A 27,413-nucleotide genomic window follows, 5' to 3' on the forward strand; every position below is an offset into this window, starting at 1 on the left:
AGTATGACGGATGAGCCAGTCGTCACTGCGCTCCACCATATGTTAGGGAGCCCAATGACCCGGCCCAACACGCCGCCACATGTTTGGATATTTCAGCGAGCATGACTACTCAAGACACTTGACCACGTCATAGCTATTTAAATTGCCATGTGATAGTTATAGTATTCACATTTTACATAAGAATGCATGCAGCAATCAATACAAAAACCGCTACGCATATTTATCAAAATCAAAACAAGAAGCAATAAAATAAATAAATTAGAACGTTAGAATAATCTCCCACTTTGTTCTAAGTAACTTTACTGACGTAGGTTTTAGGTACCTATCCTTATTTCTCCTAAAACTACAGCTAACTTGATGAAAACTGTATAGTAAATGTTCATTAAAAATTACTGTACATTAAATGTACTCATAATAATATTAGATTTTCGCGATGTCTACATATTTAATATTTCTGTATAATAAATTGTCTCAAAAACTTATTTAGTGACAAGTACTATATTCACCGTCTACTTACGAGGCACGAGTCTATAAAAGGACATTTTTTTCTGTAGTAATGATCGTAATTGTTCTCATTAGAGATTAAGGCATCATATCAAAAATAGCTAGAATTAGCTGAAGGTAATTAGCCACCGACAAATTTAACATAAAACCACGCGAAAATAGTTGCAACGATTCACTGCCTAAGTACACACTTAATTGCGTTAACCTGCTATCTTCTCCTACCCCTATCGATTATTTACCCTAACCGTAATATGTGCTGCTACGTAGTACCCTAACTTAATGGAGTAAAGTCCAATTTCGATCCTTAGATTTGGAATAAGTTAGTATTTTTGTGTGAACGAGATAGCTACAGGGATGAACGGTTGGCTGGCCGAATAAGGGGTGGTTCTAAAGAATAGTGCCGCCCCAATGTTTAAGGGTAGCTGCCAGTCTGTTCACAAGCTCTGAATAGGCCGAACGCGGGGAAGTCACGCGATTCTTGCGTGGTTGTAACGTATAGACTCACATTTATGGAAGTGTAGTGTTGTGATGACGGATACCTATTATGTACTGTGTATGTGATAGATCATCGGGACAAACTTATATATATATTTTATCAGGTATGTATTCATATGTATAGATATCTTTTAAAAATAACAAACATTACTGTTCGCTCGATGATAATTAATAACCATCTTTTATGTTACGGATATCACATAATATATTGTGCGTATAGGATAACTCCAGTTGATAAGGGATAAATAAATTTGTTTACGTTTTTACGTAATTATAAATTTGCTAGAGGTGTCTATTTCGTTTCCGTGGTCGTTGGTCGCTGATAAAGATATAAGTGGTTCTTGGCTGTTTGTATTGTGCTTCAGCATTTCGGATTCATCATACAATAGTTTGGTCGAATTATTGTTAAAGATGTTTAACATCAACGGAGAGCTAATCTAAACTTGGTACGCGTACAAGTTGCTACACTGAGTACGCTTGAAACAGAAAATAAAAAAAATATATATAAATATATATATTGTCCTTTCATGTTATTGATTTCTTGTATCCATTTTATTCTTTTCCATATTATTCGCTGAGCAACTTAATATTTCCTTGTAGGTCTAACAGTGGTCACTAGTATGTCTAACACGTTGTAGATTGACAATGCACAGTTTTTTATGGATGAATTTGGAATGGTATTTCAATAGAGTACCACTGGAAGACGTTAGAATTAGGATGAAGTTAGTTAGTCTATCGTGGTGAATTCACCAGGACTATACCCGATGGTTTTCAACACTACGTTTAAGATCTGATAGAGCACATTACTAGCAATGGGGAGATAGCCTCTATTACTAAAAATCCCTCGCGTCCCGTTGTTGTAATGAACACTTTGTATATTTAAAAAGTCGGAGTGAAGTACCGAAAAGTTTGGAATATAGTTGAGCTGTGACTGCTAACGGAATTCGTAATAAAACGACCGGAGACACGAAATTGGGGTTGAAAACAAAGGATACTACAAACCCGAAAATACTTATGGAGCGTCTGAAGGCATACTCCTGACGGATCTGACGTAAGTTTGTGGGCGTCGTAATTTTGATACCCATTATAATGTAACAGGGGATCATACTTATGCGTTTTTAGATAAGTCTAAAAACGCATATGTGTGTTGCTCTTTTAAATAATGTTGTTGTTGCTTTACATTTTTAAGTTGAAGTATAATACAAACTAAGAAAATAGACCATAAGAGCAGACCAGTCCCTACAAGCAGCACTCGTTCACAAGTATGACGGAAGTCGTCACTGCGCTCCAATAAAATGACCCGGCCCACCACGCCGCCACATGTCTGGATATTTTAGTCAGCATGGCTACTCCAGACACTTGACCACGTCATAGCTACTTAGAATTGCCATGTGATAGTTATAGTATTCACATTTTACATAAGAATGCATGCAGCAATCAATACAAAAATACGCATATTTATCAAAATCAAAACAAGAAGCAATAAAATAAATAAATTAGAACGTTAGAATAATCTCCCACTTTGTTCTAAGTAACTTTACTGACGTAGGTTTTAGGTACCTATCCTTATTTCTCCTAAAACTACAGCTAACTTGATGAAAACTGTATAGTAAATGTTCATTAAAAATTACTGTACATTAAATGTACTCATAATAATATTAGAATTTCGCGATGTCTACATATTTAATATTTCTGTATAATAAATTGTCTCAAAAACTTATTTAGTGACAAGTACTATATTCACCGTCTACTTACGAGGCACGAGTCTATAAAAGGACATTTTTTTCTGTAGTAATGATCGTAATTGTTCTCATTAGAGATTAAGGCATCATATCAAAAATAGGTAGAATTAGCTGAAGGTAATTAGCCACCGACAAATTTAACATAAAACCACGCGAAAATAGTTGCAACGATTCACTGCCTAAGTACATACTTATGCGTTTTTAGATAAGTCTAACAACGCATATGATCAATAAATATTTATCTTTAGGTGCACCCGAACTATTATACGGACATGCATATAAATTAAAAAGTCCTTAGTTGAACCACAAAAATAAAATATACCACATCTTATAGTAGCTATCAATATCTTCGTATATAGGAATAGTTGACATTTTGCTCTCATTTAGAAATCCGGTGGGACGAAATAAAACTGAAAATATAAACGGATTATTTATTACATTTTTTTTATTAAGCTCTGTACATTTTAGATTGTGTATTAAAAACTATAGTAATCTGCATTATCCTTACATATCTAACGACGTCTGTCACTTGCTCTTAGACATTTATGGCATTAACTTATTCTATCTATTATAGGTTTCTACTTAAAGAGTATACTCGTAACAACTTTAATTTGGATTAGGTACTACTGTAAGGTCTGTAAGGAACTTTAATGTCAAGTAAGGAATTGAAATCTTAGTCGAAGGGGTAAAAAAAAGAGTCACAATATAACTGAAAATTTGGAGACATAAACTATAAATTATGCGTATTAAATTGTCAGAGATATTCATAGTTAAATATTTCCATCAGGCGGTTGAACGAAGCTACGTTAACTTGTTTCTAACTAACGAGACTCTTTACAATACAAATTTTCGTGTTGCTACGCGATATTTTCACAACTTATAAACCGACATTAATATGATTACTTTCAAAACAAAGGCTTTATTGTAACGCCGGTAACATATTACTTTTATCAAGCATGGTGGCTTACGTTGTATTTGTGATACAGAACCTACCAACTTAATTAACATTAATTGTATAGACTACAAGAGAATAAATATGTAAATTGAATTGGAAATTTCCTCCTTTTTCGTATTCGGTTAAATATTTACGTCATAAATGATCCCTTCTTTACTTATACCTACATCTATCAATAGTTAGGTCTATGTCCCATGTATATAAAGTTGAAAGCTCACGGGCAAGTAATTAATTAACCCAGTCGATTTGTCGGCCAGTTTTAATTTCCAAATGACGTTTTATAGCAGTCCTCGTAAACATTACAAAGTCAAATTTTAATAACCCTTTTTGAGTGCAACTAAGATGCGCTTTGACGTTCCTGAGGGACGCTTTTACACCGCGGTGAGCGGGGACCTGAATATTTATTTAAATAGGAATGTATCGTGGTTTGATGTACTTAGAGTTTTGGGTATACTGATATAATAAGTCTTAACTTGTTAATAGAAATATCGTTTTCAAAGGTAAATAATATTTTGACAACAGCTCTTATAAGTTAGTAAAGTAATGGGACCTCTTTAGTTGTGGGCATAGATACTAAAATCTGGGTTTGAATTAAGACAGGTTGCTCAATCCTAATAAAGACACAGACGGCACCAAGATATAATTACAATGTTAAAAAAAATAATATTATTTCACATGTGAATATAAATACATACCAGTGACTAGCCATGTAACCATTACATTAAATAAAAATAAGAAAATATCTGACCTTGCCAATGAAGTAATATATAAAAGAAATAATTATATAAAATTACTAAAAATTGTATTTTTAGTAATTTTATATAACTAGTATTTACAAAAAAATATAAGTACCTATGCGAATGGGTGAATCTCGATTCAATATTTCCTTGTTTTTTAGTTTTTTTTTGTTATCTTATATAGAATGTGATATATAAATGAGAAAGTTTATAATCATCAATAACTACGTCTCGATATAGAGAACAAAGTTACTAGTATTGCTAACTACTATGTACATAATAAAAGAAATATAAATACTATTTAAATTATACTAACAATGGACAAGTCCGATAGATATTCCCAACGCTACGCTACGGTGTAAAAGCAAGCCGTGTTACAGTCAGTGTCGATTAGCATGCAAGGGTTAGCTTGGTTTACGTGGCCGTAAAGTTAACGGTCCGAGATGCTATCGCACTGGCCATCTGCCAGTCCTTGTCTATGGTTAGTTTCGGGTTACATTCACTCACTCCGGATTTCATATAACTAAAGTCTATATAGATTTAAACTCTATGGTTGGTTAGGTATGTAGAGAGACCACAAAAATCAAATGTACATTAAATTTGATTGTTGATCAAAATTCAAACATAATTAAGCTAATATTTTAATTCGTATCGATAACATATTCACTAATCTGTCATTGATATTTGGAAAATTCAAATGTAGAATGACGATTAAATAACGAATTGGCAATATGTGTTTTGTAATGACTAAATGGAGGTAAAATGTACTTTTTTTAAATGATTTTTACGGTTTTAGATTCCTGAGGACTATTAGGAATGTAAAATAATTTAACAGTTTAATTTTTAAGTGATTGTTGAAGAAATAGACATCTTATGTGAACATTATAACAATTACATTATAAAGAGAAATATGAAAGCAACATAAACATAATTTAACTTACATATCTTTTTTTATTAATTTTTGTAAGTGGTTACTTAATTTAATTTCTTGACTGTAACACAATATTATTATCTGTGAGAATCACGGGCGGGTGTGCGCTGGTGACCGAACCGTGGTTAATGCGTAACCGATACTTTTGTATCGATTAACTATACAATCACACCACTACTTACCACTCGAAAGAGCTCCCTTTACAACTTATAAGGGCTGTTGTCAAAATATTATTTACCTTTGAAAAGGATATTTCTATTAACAAGCTAAAACTTATTATATCCGTCTAATATTATATATGTCAAATATTGTGTTCGATGATACTCAATAGACGGACTTTGATGAAATTTTATATACTTATTTATTCAATATGTGACATCTATCTATAGACAATGTCTTCAAACTAACTACCTACTTTCATAAAGCAATAAATATTGTAAGTATGTAAGTATGTAAAGATATTTGCGTGTTAATTACTCAATTCCATTTTCCAAACTATCATTTTCTTCATTTTTGGCTAGGTGAAAAATTACTTACTTACTCATCAATGAAAGCGGCTCTATCTCTTTTCGCAAATCACATGACTCTCTACCATAATTGTTTAAAATATGGTTAGTATTCTGTACAAATATAAATACATACTCATACTGCTATTGACTAAAATGATCTCATATAAAGTATGCGGTCACGCGATTGCCTTATATGTTACTATATATGTTTATAGCGAGGTCATTTGCCCTAAATTTTCAAGGGTGTCATTAGAAATTAATATGAAAATGTGACATTAATTTATCTATGTGACAAGACTTTTAATAAAGTGTTTAATAACATGAGTATGCGCTGATTTATGTAACTATGTCAGGCGGAAAGTTGAATATGAATGCAGAGTTTAACTAGTATCTAGTTTAATGAGTGGCACATTTTTATTTATTTAGCTTATTACACATTTCTTTACAGCGGCAATATTTCGTTGTACTTCGTAATATTATCAGACATGTGTCTATAATGTCAATATAGCCTTCATTATAGCCAACGTAATAGTACGAAGTAAAAGGAAACCATTTTTTTAATGTCCGTGTAAAGAAGAGTGTGATTACTAGAAGTGACTAAGAACTAAATGACACTATGAGATATTTTCATAGATATCACATAGTGATTTCAGAACATTGGAAGCTGCTAATAGATGATAAGGCTCTCTTATTTAACTAAATGGGAAACAAGTTGATGATCTACTTGATGGAAAGTAGCAACCATCCCCTATGTACTCGTATATGTATGTTGAAATAGAAATAACCTTAATTCAAATAAACTTAATACAAGCACTTTAGAATAGTAATATTTTTTTGATACTTACAACATACTTACTCATTCGGAACGCATACTCATCACAAGAAGAATGAGCAAGAAAATTGCATATTGCTCTTTTAAATAAATGTTCCTAAATTACATTTTTAAGAATTTTGCGTGAATAAAAACTGCCAATAGCAATATTGATATAATTAATAGTTACTTGAGGAACAAAATAAATTAATTTATGTGATCAGCACTATTTCTGACAACAAATGTTAAAATATACATTCTTTACTCTGTAGTTTAACTTACATGTCCCATCCGTTAATCCGAAAGGTAAAAGGTAATAGAGGAACCCCTAGGCTATTTTTTTACGAAGTCTACCTCGGTAAGCTTATGGGTTTCTGGTAGTTAATTGGCTAGGCGATCCATTCCCGAATAGATAATTATGCTCAATTTTTAATTTCGCATTATAGTAAATTACTATCATTTAGCATATTCCCTCTTGCATAATTTAAATGGCAACACAGTTTAGTTTTATAAGTTTAGGGCGTGAATACACATGCCGGTCGTAATAAACTTTGTATGTCACGTCAGTTATATAGATAAATGTATTTTCTTGAAAGCCATATTTGACGGCTCTTATAGAAGTTCACATGACTTATGTATACACTATATATATATATATATATAATTTTTGTTAATGTTCCTATAATTCTCCTACAATCTACATAATATTCATTTATTCAATAAAAAGCAACTATGTATAAGAACCTTTAAAAACTTGCAAATAAATTAGTTATGACGCGATACCGTTGGGAGACTAAACGTTATACCTACATTTTTCATCATTTTACACTACCTAGGTATTGTAAAAAATTAAATTTATGTCAGTGAACCACTTAAATGGATATTGGTAGTTACTACGTTAGTACTAGTAGTATAATTACTATCTAGTTCATTTATTATATTATAAATATATATTATGTCTGTATTATAAACAATAGGAAAAATAGGAAAAGGGAGAGTGGACATCTATCCTTTCTAATTTTTTTACTTACGTCCCTTTCACGACCAAATTCCAGATCGGAATTTATGAATTACATGAATGTATGAAATAGTTTAAAATCAATTGAGGTGTTATTTGTAATACTGGAATGTGCTTTACAATTCAGTTGTTTCGCATTAGTAATTTAACATGTTTAAAATTATTTTTATAAATCAAAATGGTTAATTCTACATTTCATTATATTATATCATATAATATAATGAAACGTAGAATTAACCATTTCCGATATAATTCTTAAATCAATGCTTCATATGAATTCACAACATGTCGATTTTAAACTGCTGCAATAAATAATTTTCAGGAACCACATTATATTATAAAGCATTTATCGATATAATGAAATAAATTAATTAATTCTAGCAAAATTTAAATGAACATTTAAATCGTGATCAAACATTCATTTGTCGCCGCGAAAATCCGCCGACGGCCAAAAACAAATTTCGTGGAATACGCGCATTCGAAATCCGCAATATGTAATGCACGAATTTGCAATATTTCCCGTGACCGTCGCTTTTCAATGTGAATTGCTCGTTTGATTGCCACTTACTTTACGATAAATGTGTAGTTCGCCATTTTGTTGTCATTTACGTAATTGACATTGCTATTCAAATACGGTTGACTAATGGCCGGACATTAATTGAACAGAATACTAGATTCGTTTAGGACACAAGTTTATGTTTAAATATACTGCCAATACACCTTCGTTTGTTAGGTATGTATAGAGAATAGAGGGAATGAAAACTGTAATCATATTCACCTCATGGCTCAAATAAAACATAACTAGCAATTTTTTGTGTATTACTTATATTGGTATCATCTCGCCTGCATCTACAAATATCGATACCTATTACTCGTATAATCGTGAAATTCAATCTATTATATATTTACAAATTTAAAACTTAAACTTAAAAACTGCTGGGACTTTACTTAGTTACCTTTAGACAAATACGAAGCATACAGACGATATCAAGAGTCAATAATTTTTTGCTATGGTTTTATGTAATAGTAACGTCCAATGCCGGCTTCACACGGGCATTTAAAAAAAATTAATATTATAATTTTTGAGACTTACACATACCTTTGATATTAATATCCTCTATGAAACTGTAGTACCTACCTACATACTTACATCACTTTGCTCTATTGTTGATGATTTCCTCAGCGTTTTATAATATTTATTTCACACTATGGGTAGATAAAAGGAAAATATTCTATGGCCTATGTTCATAAAGGATAATATTAAAACGGTAAAATAAATTTTCAAATAGGTATGGCCCGTTCTTTCGGAGACTATTTAATGCATTATATATATATATTAATATATATATATATATATATATATATATATATATATATATATATATATATATATATATATATATATATATGCCGTGGCTATGGTATTATTTTAAAGTTTCATCAAAATGAAAGAGAAATAAACATCCATCAAAACAAAACTTTCGTGTTTATAATATTAGTAGTTGGTAGTATTAACATATAGGTATTACTGATGTTTATCTTTTGCTACATATATAACACAAACAGTTTTATTAAAATAATATTCAAGATTTTTTTACCAGTGAAAAACATTCTACTCATTTCACGACATCAATATGATCCCATTTTCTCCGAAAACGCAAAAAGCTTTTGATACCGAAACGAGATTATCGAATGGTAAGATTTTTCTCAAAAGCCGTAGTCTGCATAATTCCTATTACTTATTCAGTAGAGGGGAATGTACGGTACCTCTTAATATTACTCTAATACCTAGGGGACAGCCCTAAATAAGGGCTAAGAACAATAATGCACTTAAAGGTGATGAATTATAAATATCAGTAAATGTCTTAAGGCAGCCCGTTAAGAGTTTAGTTTGAACTGGATACGAGGAATTATACGAGCAATTGATGTATCTTATATTGACTTAGTAAATGTTACACTACCACCCGGTTTTAGGTTAGGATTTATTTTAAACTAAGTAAAGTTTGCATTTTGATACAAACTAACAAATACTTTAAAGGTAAAGGAATGAATGAATGAATATTCTAAAGCACGTTAATTACTTGTTAGAAAAATTATGAAGGAAATATTCATAACAATAATTTGAGGATAATTCACACAGCGCCACCTAGAGACCCAAGTTAAGCTATAGCTAAACCTTGTGTACTAGATAACTGATACAAATATTCTATGTATTATAATTATATTTTTTTTCGTAAGTACATACATATTACACATATAAAACACTTAGACTGATATAAACAATCATAATCATGAATACAAATGTTTGTGCCGTGCGAGGATTCGAACCAGCGACCATTGGAAGAAAGGTGGTGTGCTAAACCGTTAGACCATCGAGACCGTCAACGATATAACGACACTACAGGCACAGCTACAGGTTAATTAAAAAATATATTATGATTTGATTTATTTCAATAACTATTTATTTTTCAGATCGCCATAAAATGAGGAACTGACCACCAAAATGGACTCTCCGGTGTCATCGCAAGATGAACGAGACATCGAAGTGAACGTGGTGTCAGGTGCGAGCAGTCCAGATATCACGTCGTCACCTTCTAGACCAGAACAGAAGAGTCCCTATTATGAACTGAAGAAGGATAAAGAAGAAAAGGCGACAGGCAGTGCGCCCTACACCAGTTTTTCAATTAGCTCTATTCTAAACAGAACCGAACCTAGAAGAGATTCGAATGTTCTGGAAGCGGCTTTGGCGGCAAATCAATTCGGGAACGCAAATGATGCAATGCTATCAAGGTAAGAAAAATTAATAAATATGAATAAAGAATAAATAATCACATTATACTTAAAGAATCAGTCTACAAATATTTGTCAATTTTACTATTTATAACAGGAAAAACATAACATCAGAAACTAAACTAATCGTTCTACTTTCAGTTTCTTTTATTTCAACAGGTGATATTCAGTATCTAAATCCAATTTAATTCGGTTACGTATTCACTAATATGCTTCATTGATCACTTAAGTTCAAACCCACAGGTTAAACCTCTAAGTTTAGGTTACCGTACTACTATTAAGCTAGGTAGGTGCCCATTAGGTTACACTCAATTATTGAACATTCAGTGATCTTCCTACCGGTTTGATATCTGTATCCAGCGACTATGAGTTTAATATTCAAGTTGTATTCCTTACTAACTTGAACGCTATTAGTTCAAAAGTATTACGGGTAATGCCTCGTTTGAACAAAACTAAACCACTGGAATCACATAAATAAATGGCTACATGTAGGCACATACGACGTTGTAATAACAATCTTAAATAATAAAATTAAAAACACTTGACATGATCTATACTTTAGTTTTTATATACCTATTCATTATTGCATTTTGAATATATTATTTAAGTATGTTAATCAGAAATAATGTTATTAAAGGAGGCTATATCTCTAAAAGAGATCTCACCGAGTCAATCCAATACAGCAGCAGCATGAAATATTTGACACACTCAACACTACCTGTCTTGAGTGTGTTAAGTGCAAATGTGTGCAAAGCAAAAAGTGCAAAATAAATTTTAAATAAACGTAATGATTACGAATTATCTTGACTTAACTACGAATTAAACTCTGGTATAAGATCTTACTCTTCAGAATATATCTTAGGAATGGCACCCATTCTTATTCATATCCTATGTATATTATATTAGGTAACTGCAATCATTTTCCATTAGATATGTTACCATCGTCGCCTTTGTCAGTGGCCAGTACAGTTTGGTAACAGCATCAAATTATTCATATATGAGTCTAAATTTATCTATTATTTTTGAACAATGAGCCAGTTGTTGGTCAAGTGACTTGCTTTATCCAAAGCTACCACAACTCTCGGATTAAGTTCCGTAATGACCGCAGCGGCCGCCCCTAATCGATCCTGAGCACTATCCAGCCACTGGTCGGAGTAATTTAAGTGGTCGGAGAAACAACCTTGAGCCATTGACGTAGTTCACCGATAAGCAACTTAATCTATTTACATTTTATTACATACTATAGCTATCTGCTATATTTTGATTTCCAATTCCACTTTTTATACAATTAAAATAAATTTTGCCTGTGCTTAGAGCTAGTAGCTCACTTACACGAAATTAAATCGGTACCAAAGTATTGCATTCGTTCATAAGTGACATAACCTTATTTACCTTACTTACCTAATTTATATTTGCAATCCAAGACTATATTTGTATTTACTTTTTTTAAAAAGGCACTTAAAAACATAAAATAATTCTAATCAATTAATGAAAGGAAATATAGTAATGAACAGTAACATTATGTTTACAAATCACAATTTTCATTAATTTGTTACAACATTATGTTTTATTTTTATGTTATACCTACAAATACAACACTATATGTGAAAGTAATTTATCATGAACAAAAAAATCTGTTCTATTTACACAGACACTAAGAGCCACATAATCCGAACTAACAAATGTAATAAAAACAAAACCCTACACCCTTTATCCGCTTAATCCACGAGGGTACATCATTACCTCCATCTAATCAAGCCGAGACTTACAAGAAGTAGTTTTCCCCTTTTACAGGGTAGAGAACGACCCTTTTATCTGGCAACACAAGGCATAAAGTCCGAGAAATGGGGTAAACGAGCGAGACTATTTGGTAACAAATTAGGGACAGGACGGCTGTCTTGTTTGACATGAGGCCCGTCGTACCGCGGGACGAGCTGCCTGTTCTGGTTTAAGTTTGCAATTTGTTAACGACGATTTTTAGACAATTGTTATGTCATTTCTATGACTTGTGATGTAATATTAGTTCTGCATTTATTAAATCTAAGCCAAAGATATAAATTCTTCGTATAGTAATTAGTCATAAGGATTCGGATATATAAATACTTTATATTAGCTTATACCACAGATAACATAATATTACATACTTATACACATAAGATACGTACCTACCTATACATTAGCTCATAATACAGAGTAGTTGATAATGGCGGAATATTCGTAGGTACAAATATGGGTTCAATTCGCAGATTAAAAAAATGCAAAGTCTCTAATATCTCTGGATAACTTACAATTATTTTAAATGACTAGAGAGATTCAATTTCCTTTTTAAACAATATAGAAATTATAAACAATACAATCTTTACTAAAGACTAGACTTTGGATAAAATCGTCTGCATCAGTCTTATTATTTTTCCGCCATATGCTGTTTTGGAAGCTGTGTTCCGATTTTAATTGATGAGATATACAATGTTTTTTCAACAGGAAGCAAACACTCAAGGATATTAACGCATGAGTGACTCTACGTATTTCACAGAATACTTTGTCATATTCGTGATGTAGATCTATTTACTGATATCAATTTTCTGTCAAATATGTTATTAGTTTGTTTATCATTCCAAATGCTTAAACAAAACGATATCACTTAATAGATTTTTTAATGAAAAGTTAAAAATATAGAGTACTTATGCATAAAAATGTACGAATTAGCACTTCTGTTTCTACCTCTGTCAAAAATCTTAGCAATAAAGTAACGGAATCTGCAACTTCTTCATTTTGTACTTGTCCTTGTCCCCCATCTTAATTATGAAGTGACTGCGGACATATTGTACTCGTGTAAACGATCTGTCATTCTTGCCGGCATTATTTTCTAAAAACTTTTTTTTTACTTTCTTTTTTTATTCAAACCCTCGGGTGTTTATCCTTGTTATTTCAGCCAGCTTTAAATGACTAATTAGACGATTTACAAAAAAAAAGTACACAATAATTCCGAGTCTCTGTAATCAAGAGCCTTTTAAGAAAATTAGGGAAAATAATGCTTTGAAAGCTTTTTCTATTCGTTAATTAGTGAGGTGGGATTTGTAAGACGTTTTAATGATAAAGGCTTACCTATCTGTATTTAGAATTTATTATCAGCTTTAGTAATTTTTCTATCAGAAACAATTATGTTTAAATATGGATTAATTATATATTTTTTAAATAATAATATTGAAATTTAGTTAATGGCAAACACTTTTTTTAACTTATATATTTTTTTATATAATTATTATAATTTCGTTTATGTTTTCTATTTATAATTCTGCAAAATATATAAAATGATAGTGACCACTTTTTATCACAATGTTTAAAATTAATCCGGTAGAAAGGTACAAAAGCATTACATCCGCTATATAAGAATTTCTATCTGTTACAAATTTAGTTCTAGATATACCAAACGGAATATTTTTTACTGCTAGAAATCTTATTGTTTCTATATAGTGCGCATCTATCCCGCACGTGAGGCTCGGCACGGCTCGTGATCCCACCTTATGTGCCATGTGAGTTATTTACGACGTACTAGTAAGCCAGTCGGGACCAACTACTGAGCTAGAGATACCTTTAGATAATAATACGTATATGCTAAAGTATGGGACAGATATTGGCTCTCGATAAAGGTGATTTTATTTAATTTTGGTAAACCCAGTTTTCACATTTGACATACCTTAATTGTATCAAGTATTAATGAGTTATTAATATACATGAGATTTTTCTGTAGTTATATGCTTTAATTGTTACGTAACTGAGGTGTTTAAAACTAAACGGCTAGAACTATGTAGATGAAATTTTCTATATATACACGAGTACAATTGGACTCTGTAGGCGCCGTAGGTGGTGGCAGACAATGCCTGCCAGGTACAATAGGTATACATAAATGCTGAGCATTTATGATTATCGTTTGCATAAAAGCAAATTACTTGAACAGACTTCAAATAAGAGGCTCTCGGTTTAAATATAATTTTATATGTAATTATAATCAGATTAAATACGCAATTTTTTTGTTACATCGAATTTGAATTTATTTTTTAAGCAAATACTTCGTACATAATCCACTATATAGGTACATATATATTTATTATTCAGAAAAATAAATTATTCAATGCTATTTTTGGCTAAAATATTTTTCATATTTTTTACTTTTATTTACGTCTCTATCTATTTAAATTTAAAATAAGTCATCTCACTCGGGAAATAAAGTTAAGTATACTTTATTTCACTTCACCTTAAGTACCCACCCATTTAACGGTCGCTAATAATACTAAATAACTGGAATCCGCCCCAAATCATGGCACAGCCGATGGGGCGCACAATCTAGCTACTTCACCCTACTCGTAAATATAAATAATTTAACGTGTTGTGAAATACCGCAAGTGCATAAGCGAAGCGGTGATGATAGCAGGCCGGATAATTGTTCGATCATCACATTTGACGATCTCGGTGGTCTAGTGGTTTAGCACACCGCTTTACGTCCGATGGTCGCGGGTTCGATTCCTCGCACGGCACAAACATTTGTATTCATGAGTATAATTGTTTGTGTCGGTCTGGGTGTTTTCTATGTATAATATGTATGTTTTAACGAAAAAAAAAATCTATGTATTTGTATCAGTTATCTAGTACCCATAACACAAGCTTTAGCTAGCTTAACTTGGGTCTAGATGGCGCTGTGTAAATTGTCCTGAGATTATTATTATTATTATTATTATTCAACACGTCATAGCCCGATTCTATGATTATTGTTAATTATACTAATAATTATGAACCATATAGATAATTTTATTATACAGAAAATGAAGATACTTAGAAAAGATTGAGAACTAAACATATTTATTATTTTAATTATTAGTACACGACAGTACGTATATACCTATGAAATGTATGTGTATACATTTGCGTAGATATCTAATCAATATTAGTAGATTAAAATTTAAGTTATTCGATTGTAACAGTTAGCAATATATTATATTTTACTAAAGATAACTTAATAACTGGGTGACCTAATGTGTTCTGGTCATGCGGGCGATGTCCCATGGTTAATCAGATATAACTTTATAAAAATTAAACAATATTACTGTACAATCATTGTTGCATATAAAATTTAAGGTGTTTATTTTCCTTCATTATTTTAAAGGGCAAATAAAGACTTCAAAATCCATTATGCTTGAGTAACATGTTGTATAATTATTTAAAAGTTATTCTTATATACTTTTCCTTTATTAATTAGTATTATTTATACAAAATCTCCAAACTAAGACTGCACATTTCGGAGATACTTTATTATTAATTTTAATATATTTCTCGAGTCTCTGGTTACTTGTACCATACGACGTCTATATCTTGCGGAGTCTATGTACGCCTTAAGTAAGGGGAAGTTCGCGTTTACCTACTTATCGGTTTAGACGATTGTAGGGTGTCTGATTTTTCAAGGAATGTTTTTATTTTGATTTTATGTTAGGGCGTTGATATTACGCTGTCGGAATTCATATAGAGGGGGGTCTAGGGATTAGAGGGAAAATATTTATAGCTGTCGACTTATCATTATAAATTTATGTCTTAATTTTAACAGATTTTAAAAATAGGTGGACCTTTTAATTTTTTGGTGCAACTAGGTTCTAGTATTATTAGGTCCTACCTATACTCCTGTGATTAATCAGGATTAGAACTATTTTATAAAAAAAGTCTTACGATTATAGAAATAAATTGAAAACATCGGACATATGAACGATATCATAAATTCCGTTATGTTTTTAAAATATTCATGTATAGCGTGTTTTTAGTATACTTACTAAGTTGACTAAAGCTCTAGCTTCACTAGTGACCGCCAATCAAATAACTCTACAGCTGGGCTGCTTTTCTGCAGCGAAACTTGCTATCTAGATCCCTGGAGAATATAGTTTAAAGTTGTCAACACAAATCTGAAAGTGTTCAGGGTATTATTGGCGACCTGGCCTTTTGTGTTGGTGTACATATTGCCTTTTTAAAATAGAATTTAGTCCACAATTTTTGTGGATAATAAAGTAAATACTTTTCTTTAGATGAAATTAAATTTTCACATAAGTGTTTATTTATTACTGACAAAATTCAAACATATACACACGTAATAAAATATTTGTACGTAATTATTGTAGTTTTTAACTCTACCGTATAGTTTACGATGCAATTTCAGACGAATTAAATGATTCTGTAAGATATTGGTTGACGTTAACTTAGTTGAGGTTGATATTGTAATATATATGTTGCAAAATCTAGACTTAGGAAATAAAAAAAAAAAATACTGTATAAAATAATATTTTTAATGAGTAACTAACAATTTAAGCTTTGGATTTCGGCTAAATTTATGATTAAAATTTCATAAATCGATATTACCAAAGTTCTTAACTTCCTAAGATTTAAAAATAGACTTATAAAGTCATTATATCATTGTTTAATATTTCGAATAATAATACATTTTTCAACTACTTAAAGCATACCGATTGTAAGAAAATATCTATTCATATTTGAAAGTAACAATGTCTTCTTTAAATAAGTGGTGTTCTGAAACTTGCAAGTATTTGTAGCGGAATAGTGTCACCTGTAACCTAGAAAACAACAAAGACATCCCTGAGAAGCTTTTAAATGCATCTCAGAATACCCTATCTGACCTAACAAAAGGCTCCCGCGACGCTTGCACGGACAACGGATACAAGTAAACACTTTAAACCATAAAAGAAAGCACAAACGCCATTATTAGCAACAACTGAAAAGTGTCGAGCGACGCGCCGCGACAAAAAGAGAATAAGGAACCCGCGCATCGATTTTTATACCCCCAGAGGGAGGCGGGGTTAGCGAGTCAGCCAATCAGGGCGCGGTGAGCCAACCAATCAGATTCAAGCTTTCTCTTCGCACTGCTTTATGGTGTAATGGAATTTGAACTTCGAACTTGGAACGTCGCGGATTAAGAATCAATGCAGATTGGTAAATACGGTTTTTTTATTTACGTCTCTATCGATTTTTGTCGGGTATTTTAAGCGATAATTAGGCGTTTTCTTTTCAAAAGGGTTTGTGATGAGTAACTTTTTTTGTTTGCCCTGAGGTTTACTTTACTTTTTTCGTGGGACTAATTTCTTAAAGGGTACTATATAGTAAATTGTGTACTTCTGACTTTTTTAAACTTGCAAGTAAAGCACATAAACAATTTAAGCAACTAAATTAGAATAAATGCATAAAATAAACCTTTAATACAAGTATATATTTTTGACGACACCTTTTGTTTTTAAAATGCTTTCACAATTTACTATTTTACGCGCGGCATTGCTTACAGTAATATATAGTCGATAAAAACCAGCATTGATATTGTTATTTGCGGTACTGCTTAACGGTTAGTCGATAACGGCTTGTTCTAATCAGTATCTATATCGATTTTAGTGCCAATATAATTTTTAAACAGTTTTTTAATTAACATTTGGTACAAAATTATTTCAATCTAGTAGTACCTGCGACTGCGTCCCCTATATGTACATTCTATACGCCATCTATTGACTACCATCAAAAAATAAAAATAAATAAAGTATTTGTTAAATAACACCAAGTATAGTTTATTTTATTAATTAGTGACTTATTAATAGTAGACTTGAAGCTATAATAAAAAATACAAAATTACACCTTTTTTTACACATCTTTATTTGTTTTTGCTATTGACTGTATGTTGACCTTATAGAATTGGTTGAATAAATGCTTTTTCTGTGAAAATGTATCCTTCATTATTGTAACGATGGGTGCGTGCAAAACTTCGCGTAACTCACCCGTAGCAGCGTAGCATATGGCGTAGCACTATCGTAGAACTCTTTCTACGTAGAAGTAGGCCTCTACAGATTCGTAGATACTTAACTTTGAGTGTTAAGATTTAGAAAATATTATTAATATTTATAATATATGAAATAATGCTATCATATTGAGGAGATGTTCATATTAATTTGTAAATTAATTGCATTCGTGTATGCACTTTACTAGCAAGTACTATAAAATATTACAATATAACTGACGTAGAATTACAAGAATGAATGTTATTCTGTTGTTTATTTTATCCCACGCTGCGGCCTGGTTTGTTAATCATTGATTATATATCCTTTTATGGACTGTACGTAACATGAAATATAAAAAATATCTTGCAAAGTGGATATCGTTCCGATAATGATATTTATTTGTGAACTTTTATTTATCGATATATAATTTTAATCGCCATAACGGCAACACTATAGTCAACCGGTGCTCCCAGCGGCGTAGTGCCGCAATCCCCTTTGTTCGACAATCGATACTTATACATCGACGCGATCGCAGTAAGTGAGAAAGCTTGTTCTACCCGCAATACAGTACAAGTAGCTAACATTTCACTATAATACTCTGCAAAGTGATTTATCACTTTCCTTTTCCACTTTGTTGATTGTTTCACATTTTTATTTCACTCGAGTTGTTGAGTGACTTTCTATAGATTGATATCATTTTGTCTGTATTTTATATATAGATATTGATCCTAATACATAGAGAAATAAGTTTTTATTTCTCTATGCATTAGGATCAATATATATCCCCCAATTTTATCATCATAAAAGTTTCATACCCTATATTAACCCTTCCAGATTATTTTTTAAAATAAAAGATAGCCTATGTACGTCCTCGTGATATAGGTAATCTACCTTCACAAAACAAATTTAATTAAGATCCGTCCAGCCGTGTGGAGGCAACAAACAGACAAAAACTTTCGAATTTATAATATTAGTATGGATTACCAACACGACTCTTCTTCAAATAGGTGTAATTTTTGGGATGTTTTTAATAATTTAGTAACGTTCTGTAATCTTTAAAGATTTTTAAAATGGTTAACTATTAATGTACATTTTGAGTTATTTTTTTACAAACAAATTCTTTCCTTATTATAGAAATAGATAAGATACAATAGATTAAGTGATATGAGTTATTTATTGAAATTTTATGGTATACCTACTTAAAAATGACACTAAGACACTGTTCATCCTTACAAATAGTATTCTGTCTATTTCTGTGGTTAAAAATATATTAGAAATGTATTTTTCTTATTCTATAGAAATACGAACGTACAACTAGAGCTATGTATTAATTTAATTTAATTTTATCAATTATCTCCTACTAGTTTTAAAAACTAGACAATCGTAGTTGTAGTAAGAGTTCAATCTTTGTTCGACTGTATTCTGAATTCAATATTAGGATAGAGCAAAGAAATTGCAAGCTACAGAAGCATAATACTAGTGCGCAGGGAATGTCAACTCATGAGATGTATACCATAGGTGTTTTCTGTTGCAGGCTAGGACTGATATCACAATGGAGTGCGCTGGCCGGACGGTACGGGGGTTTGGTGCCCGCGCCGTGGTACTGGCAACGACCACATGAGAGATCCACCCCGCCTAGAGGTAATTTAATTACTAAAAATGAATTATTATACCTACTTTTCTTGTATTTACTTAGATTGCATATGTAGAGGCTAGTTTCGCTGCAAATTAAAAGTCAGTCGTTTATAAGGAATAGAACTGTATAGTCTTCTCTATTTAAAAAGAAAAGACTGTACTTCTCTTTTTTATAATAAATTGAATTAATATGGATACGTATAGCATATGTAATGAATGTTGATGAAGCCTAATGATACGGCAAGAGATAAACATACATCTAATATAATATATAACATCAATCAAACAAACCAACCCACTTTCTTGTTCATATCGCAAGCAGCTGAGATTATAATTAATTGAATTCTTAACAGAGGAAAATGTAACATCAACAATAAATTATTTTGCTAGTTTTTATTTTTTATTTATCTTTTGAATTCCATCGGGTGTATTCCAACATTGTTCATAAATATTTTCAGCAAAGTTGATGGGTTGATGCCATTTAGAATGTTGAAACCGTTGTTACGTAGTTGAAAGTTATCAATTAAATCCATTTAAATTCGGGCTTCCCGTAACCTCGACAAAAGGTGAAGATAGAGAGAGAGAAGGAACATCTTGGGATTTTTAGCCAGTAAGAGTCCGGTAGTACCTGTTTACTCCTGGGGCGGCAGACTTCACCAGAAGTATTACTAGATAAAATTTGCTTATGATTCAAATACAGTAACTAATTGTACTTTTAGACTAACAATCCGTGTAAGTGAAAATAAAAATATAAGTGATAGACTACATCGAATAAATCTTGATTGCGAATCGATTTCTCGGAAGGATATTATGAAATGGAACATAACAAAACAATGCGAATGCTGTCGCCGTAACAAGGGGATTATGCGCACTAGTACGGCCTCGGTGCAGGGCTGTTGTTACTCCATAGTTTGTGTTAAAGTTTATAGAGAACAAGTATAAACATTAACTACTCTTGTATCGCTTGGGTGTTCTAAAATGAAACAATTTACCTAACACTAAATTGAATTACTGAAACTACTAACAAATTTCTGAAGTTTCTAAATATTTACAATTTTTTTTAGAATATTAGATTTTTATACTCTCATATTATTTGTGACTTACGTATTTGATTTTTTATTTGAATAGTCTCATTCCAGAAGTGATCGTTTTGAACTGATTCATTGCTATTATTCAACAATCTAATTTCATGCCAGTACTTCTTGACTATTAATACTTGACTAGGTACATATATTTCGAACTGTTTAAAAATAGGTAAATAAAGTAAAGATATATGACATATGGTAAGTGTCTTGTGTGGCTACGCTCGTGTACTAACGACTATACGTATTCAATTTTAAATTTCAATGAATAGATAATCACTAAAGAAGTCACTAGATTCTAATGGCAACCCTACCACTGTAAATCGATTGGTCACACAGCCGGATCGTATTACCGTCGTGATTTCGTGGTACCGGTGTCAGGTGGTGCCGGATTATACAAGACCCAGTTGTTCAAAGTTGACAGTCGATATCACTATCTCTGAAAACTACGTTCGGAAATTAGTCGCAGATAGATAGTAGTACGTCACACACGTAATTTGTTCAATGCTTAAATAATATTTCTAATTGTAATTAGAATGGCAACAAGGCGATGGCTCACCTAATGGTAAATGTCAACAGTCACCTATATACATAAAAGATACCAATCACCTCATGAAGCCTATGGCACCTTACCGGAGAAATAAGAGGTCATGCCTCAGTATTCTGAATTTCACTGCGTTATCTCACTCTTCAACCGTTTTCTGTTGAACAGTTTTAGAAAGCGAATTGCTTGACGGTTAAAATAATTTAAATTGGTCCACCTCGGTTAACAATAAATATCTTTAATAGAAATATCTGTATATTTATTAGAATTTTCACTTGTTTGTTTTATGTAGAAATCAAAAACAATTTCATAATTTCTAAAAATAAATGTAAACATTTTAAAAAAATATGTATTTCTAAAAGCTTGTTAAAACAATTACCTTTCCACTATTTGTAAATATCATTTATTACTCTGTAAAAATAATCGAAGTATCGCTAGTATAGATTAAGTGTAGATTAAACTGTATAATATCTGCTTTATGTCATGTTTGGTTCAACTGACTGCGACTGCATATCAAACAAAAAGGCATTATTCGTGTCAGTACAAAATCTACATCGGTAAACAAGCAATCGTCATCACTCCACTCAACCCCACTCCGGCTTTAATTTTCCAAAACCCATCTCCTGAGCAAAACAAAGGCAACGCCATTTCACGCGGCCCAAACCGACCGAACAATGCTTTCTGCCATCCACATACAATAACTCATATAGCAACACTGGCGAAATGTCAAATGTGTACCCGTCTCTTTCGCACTCACGTAATTTCACCGTTTACGTTCGAGCTAAAAATAGTATGTTTAGATTTATGTCGTCAGCGATTATTATAATTTTCGAATATGGTATCCTTGATTCTGTGAGATTTTTATGGAAATTATTGTATTTTAAACAAAGGTGACCTATTTAAAAACTGCTTAGCGTAATGTAGAGTCGAATATTACTAAAAACTAAGTCAGTGAAATCAAATAAGTTTTGACCTCCTTGTAACATTGTGAGCGTATTAATTTGAATAAAGTGTTAATTCGTAAGTTAATAATAGTCTTTAATGAATGATTGTAATTTTCTACATATAAATTCTATATCTATCTACATATTAATTTAAAAAAATACAATCTGTGAACAAATATTAACAACAGATAGTTTAAATTAAAATGTTTAAATAAATTGATATTACAAACAATATTAGAATATTAAAAATAAAGGGTTACATCTAACAATCATTTAGTTTAGTATATATAGTAAATAAAGATCGTAATATTATAGATATATATACAGTGTTTGTAAAAATAAAACTTAACTAACCTCCAAGTAGAAAAAAAATCTAATAAATTGTAGCTAAGAACGTTTTCGATCCCGCCAACTTTGAAACAAAAAAAAACGGATCATATACCGTCTACTACTATAGGAGCTACGATGCCACAGAAAAACGACAAGCACACTTCTTTTTGTAATGGTAGTTAAAAAGTAATAATTGTTATTGAGGAATAGTGAAATCACATTGGCGACTCATAAACAGCTTAACTCGTAAGCGTTTGTGTAAACAGAAAGCCAACGGTAACAAACTACCTATTACTTTACGCGGCTTCTAAAATCAATCACAGCGCAGACTACTCGCCGATGTAAAGTCAAGAGCTTTTCGTATTGCCTTCACTCATTACTTCAATAAGTTATTGTAGTTAATACTAGCTGTCCCGGCTTTTGCCATATAATACTAATAATGATAATCTACTAATAATAAATAATATGTACTAATAGCTCTATTAATAAATAGGGGTTTGGATAGAAGGGTGAAAATTTAGGGTTGTATGCATATTTAATGCCATATTATAAAAATAGATACTTGTCCAAAAAAAAAAAATGTTAGCAGTGAACAACCCTTAGGGATATGAAAAATAGATAGTAGCCGATTATCAGACCTACTGAAGATATACATCGTTCATAAAAATCGGTCAAGCCTTTTCGGAGGATTTTGGTAACTAACATTGTGACGCGAGAACATTCTCGTGTCCCAATGTTAGTTACCAAAATCCTTTACATATTAATTTGGGTGATAATGATATGGTTCTGCTGCTTGTACTAACTGTAAACGTTGTATTAGTATAAGACATTAGTCCTTCGTAAAAAATTCAGCAGAATGTAAGTACCTATATTTATTATAGATACATTGCTAGTCTTCAGGAACTAAAATTTACAGGCCGGTTCTAAAATTTACAGGCCGGTTCTAAAATTTTTTTTATGTAAATGAAAGACAAACTAAGTGGTAATTCTCGAATACAGTAATAGAAGCTGAAGCTGAGCTGGCCCACTTGATGGTGAGTGGTAAATGTCGTCTATATTTTCATGTGGCGCCCGTGATACCACTCATGCATTGCCATTCTGGAGAACTAAGACCCTATATCATGGAATTCTATAACATCGAAACACATCTTATAAAGCAAGCTGGTGAGCGGCTGACAAAGATGGCACTGAGGCTGACATCTTTTTACAAAGTCTACATTGGTCATCAAGTAATACCAATATCAATAATATAATCCCTCCCATACTCACGTACTAATAGTACTTGTAACAAAACTTATCATTCGAAAACCAAATAATTATTTCAATGTCATATCTGTGGCGATGGTAACCATCAGACGAGTCGTATTCTCATTTGCCTACCAAGGAACTGTTGGTAGATGTATTCGTTGCTGATATTATAGATATGAAAGTTAATTTCTTTATTAATACTAACCATGCAACCGACTCAGCCAAACGTTGTGAAATAAAATTTACCTCATATTTAATTTTCCAGATTGCTTTCAGATAAATTCTTAAAAACCATCCTTACAACACTTGAAAGAATAAACATATAGAAAGTATTATCAATTTGATACAATCTAATCCCAAATATACAAGGGATTACAGTATTCTGCTTAAATCAATTGCAGTAAATAGAGAATTAAAACAGTTTACAGAAATAACAGACACCGATCAGAAAACCTCAAACGCACAGAAATCCGTGAAATAACCTAATCGTAAGCGTAAAGTACGATTTAAATCGATAGTTGGATATATACGTAATTGGATTTGATAAACCTCCTCATAGCACATATTCATAGGCGTAAAAGAAGCCACATTAAATCGCCTTTTATTTAAAACTAGCTTTTGCCCGCGGCTTCGCTCGCACGTTATTTATCCCCTTAGGGGTGGAATTTATCAAAATCCTTTCTTAGGGGATACCTACGTCATAGTAGCTTTGCGCATGCAAAGTCTCATCTCAATCGGTTTAAAATTGACAAAGTTGCATACAAACTTTCATCCCCTATTTTATTCTCTTGGGGGTGGAATTAATCAAAATCCTTTCTTAGCGGATGCCTACGTCATAACATCTACTTGCATGCCAAATTTCAGCCCGATCCGTCCAGTGGTTTGGGCTGTGCGTTGAAAGATCACTATGTCAGTCACCTTTGAGTTATATATATTTAGATGAACCTTGATATATTATACAACTAGTTTTTCTCAACTTTGTTCAGGGGCATGTGGACGGAACGGGATCAAAAACTTCTAGCGATATATTATTTTAATATATAAGCAAAATTTAATTGATAAACGAATATTTAAGATAGTAACATAACTCAAATCTTTATAGATTAGAATTTTAAAAAACAAACATTGTTACAGAAGACTCTACTACCAATGAAGAAGGTTCAGCTGGAGGCTCGCCGCGGCCCCGCAGTCCACCCAGAGTTCCCACCCCACCGTCACCATCCCGCTCCTCACCACGCTCACCACGACTACATCCCGCACTTTACCCTCAACAACAAGATCCTCAAGATTCAGATCCAGATGTCGACGAAAGCGACGACTTCGACAAAGACGAGAAACGTGACCCCAACGCCAACTTAGGCAAGCGGAAGAAGAAAACGCGAACGGTCTTCTCTAGATCTCAAGTGTTTCAACTTGAGTCCACATTTGACATGAAACGGTACCTTAGCAGCTCGGAACGAGCCGGGTTAGCGGCCAGTCTTCATTTGACGGAAACGCAAGTCAAAATCTGGTTTCAGAACCGACGCAATAAATGGAAGAGACAGCTAGCAGCGGAGTTAGAGGCTGCCAACATGGCACATGCAGCTCAACGGTTAGTCCGAGTACCGATCCTGTACCATGAATCGAGACCGACGTCGATTCCACACACACCGTTACCGCTTCATCCTCAATTTACAAATGAGCCCGGCGTATACTTCCCTCCTCAGGCGCCGCAGCAGCTTCAACCGCTCCCGGCTTCACCGGTTACCTCTAGGGCGCCACTGTCCAGTCTAGTGTAGTGTTCACTTGATTCCGTACGCAAGACTGATAGCGCGGACGGACAAATGTTTTGAATACTAAGTGGTTAATGAATTAAGTTTCTGGTCCAGTGTAATTATAATAATGAATTCATTCAGTTATAATAAATATAGCGCTTATTAGCCTGAAAAGCGCTTGGAGTGAGCTCGAACTGAGGCCAGTAGCAACAGACCGTGATTTATGAACGTTTAATTAAGGACTAGTCATATTATGAATATCAAAGCCAAATCGTTCAAAAGTTATTAGGTAATTTTGTATAGGTAAAAGCCTGGTATAAGTAATTAGTAAATAAACTTACTTAGTAAACTATTTATTTACTTGGCTAGATGATAGTTATGAAGATTCAAATAAATGTAACGTACAAAATTGACATTCAAGTTGTAAATAAAATGTATATAAGAATGTTTTAATAAAGTTTCATTGTATTTATTCTGCAATAAGCGCTAGTTAATATTGTAAATAAAATAGAGATTAAAGAACTGAATATTATGCTTCTCATGAAAATATGTTTTGCTAAATGTGAAAGAATAAATAATCTTCTCATACATAAGCACAATGACAAACTTCAGCTATAACTACAATAACTTTTCCAAGAGATTGTATTAAGCCATGTAGTTTTATAAATTTCCAAAATACTCTCATTTCATTTTGATTACATGACTTCATATATACCTACTTCCATTTTCTAAAAAACACCAGTTTCAGAAAATATAGAATTCAAGGTTTATTTTTGTGTTCAATAGCGGATTTCAAGTAAACTTTTTACTAACTTGGTCTCGATTTGCCTTCTTCCTCTACTTTAATTTCTACAATATAAAAGTGCTTAGATATTAGCTATATACCTTGTCATTCTAACGAAGCATTTAACTTCTGTAAAATGTCGGATGTGTTTAAGAAGAAATCTTGTATATAGATAGTAAACGAAAGGCATCAAATATGTTTGTAAAATAAATGTACTTGTCCATTTAATTGATACTCGAAGATTTATTTGCTGCCGTTTGTTTTTCCTTTTCCGTATTAATTTACTGTTGATTATATTGTGTGTACATTGAATTGAAGTTACATCATAAAGTGTAAGTATATTTTTATGAAATGTCATATTCTAATACTTTGTTACAAAGTAGTGTATCTACCTACAGCCTTAATTTTATTTCACACCTAATCTGCTAATAAAATATTTAAAATGTGTTGCCATGTTGCTTTAATGTAATTCTGTAATATTGCTAGCCTAAATAATTGAATAATGCTTAATTCTAAAATATTAATGTTATTTATTGATAGTACCTAGTTGAAGTTCTCGTCATTGCATTGTACTTAATTATTATATACGCTGACATACGGCGAGGAATAAAACAAAATTCGCAGTACTAAATCTTTTTATTACTCCCTAGTCTTTACAATTTGGATATAATAAAAGGGAATGTACTTTCATTATACCATTTTTATTAGGATTGAAATTGCAAACAAGTTGGTGACCCGCTTGATGGTAATTGATAGTTGTCAATGCATATGCATGTGTGTGTATGTGTT

At 32.1% G+C, this 27,413-nt stretch overlaps 1 protein-coding gene across 1 annotated transcript; it reads left to right on the forward strand.

The window, feature by feature from the left end:
- Window positions 1-952: 952 nt before the first annotated feature.
- Window positions 953-27,179, forward strand: LOC131841268 (homeobox protein HMX3-B-like). The gene is made up of 4 exons (XM_059189551.1): window positions 953-1,103; window positions 10,175-10,492; window positions 19,838-19,944; window positions 25,221-27,179. Exons 2-4 carry the CDS (start codon window positions 10,206-10,208, stop codon window positions 25,862-25,864), a joined length of 1,038 nt encoding a protein of 345 aa, XP_059045534.1. The 5' UTR covers window positions 953-1,103; window positions 10,175-10,205; the 3' UTR covers window positions 25,865-27,179.
- The last annotated feature ends 234 nt before the right edge of the window (window positions 27,180-27,413 follow it).

This window comes from Achroia grisella, unplaced genomic scaffold, assembly GCF_030625045.1.
Source record: "Achroia grisella isolate CSIRO2021 unplaced genomic scaffold, CSIRO_AGI_Agris_v1 utg1576, whole genome shotgun sequence".
Taxonomy (NCBI): Eukaryota; Metazoa; Arthropoda; class Insecta; order Lepidoptera; family Pyralidae; genus Achroia; species Achroia grisella.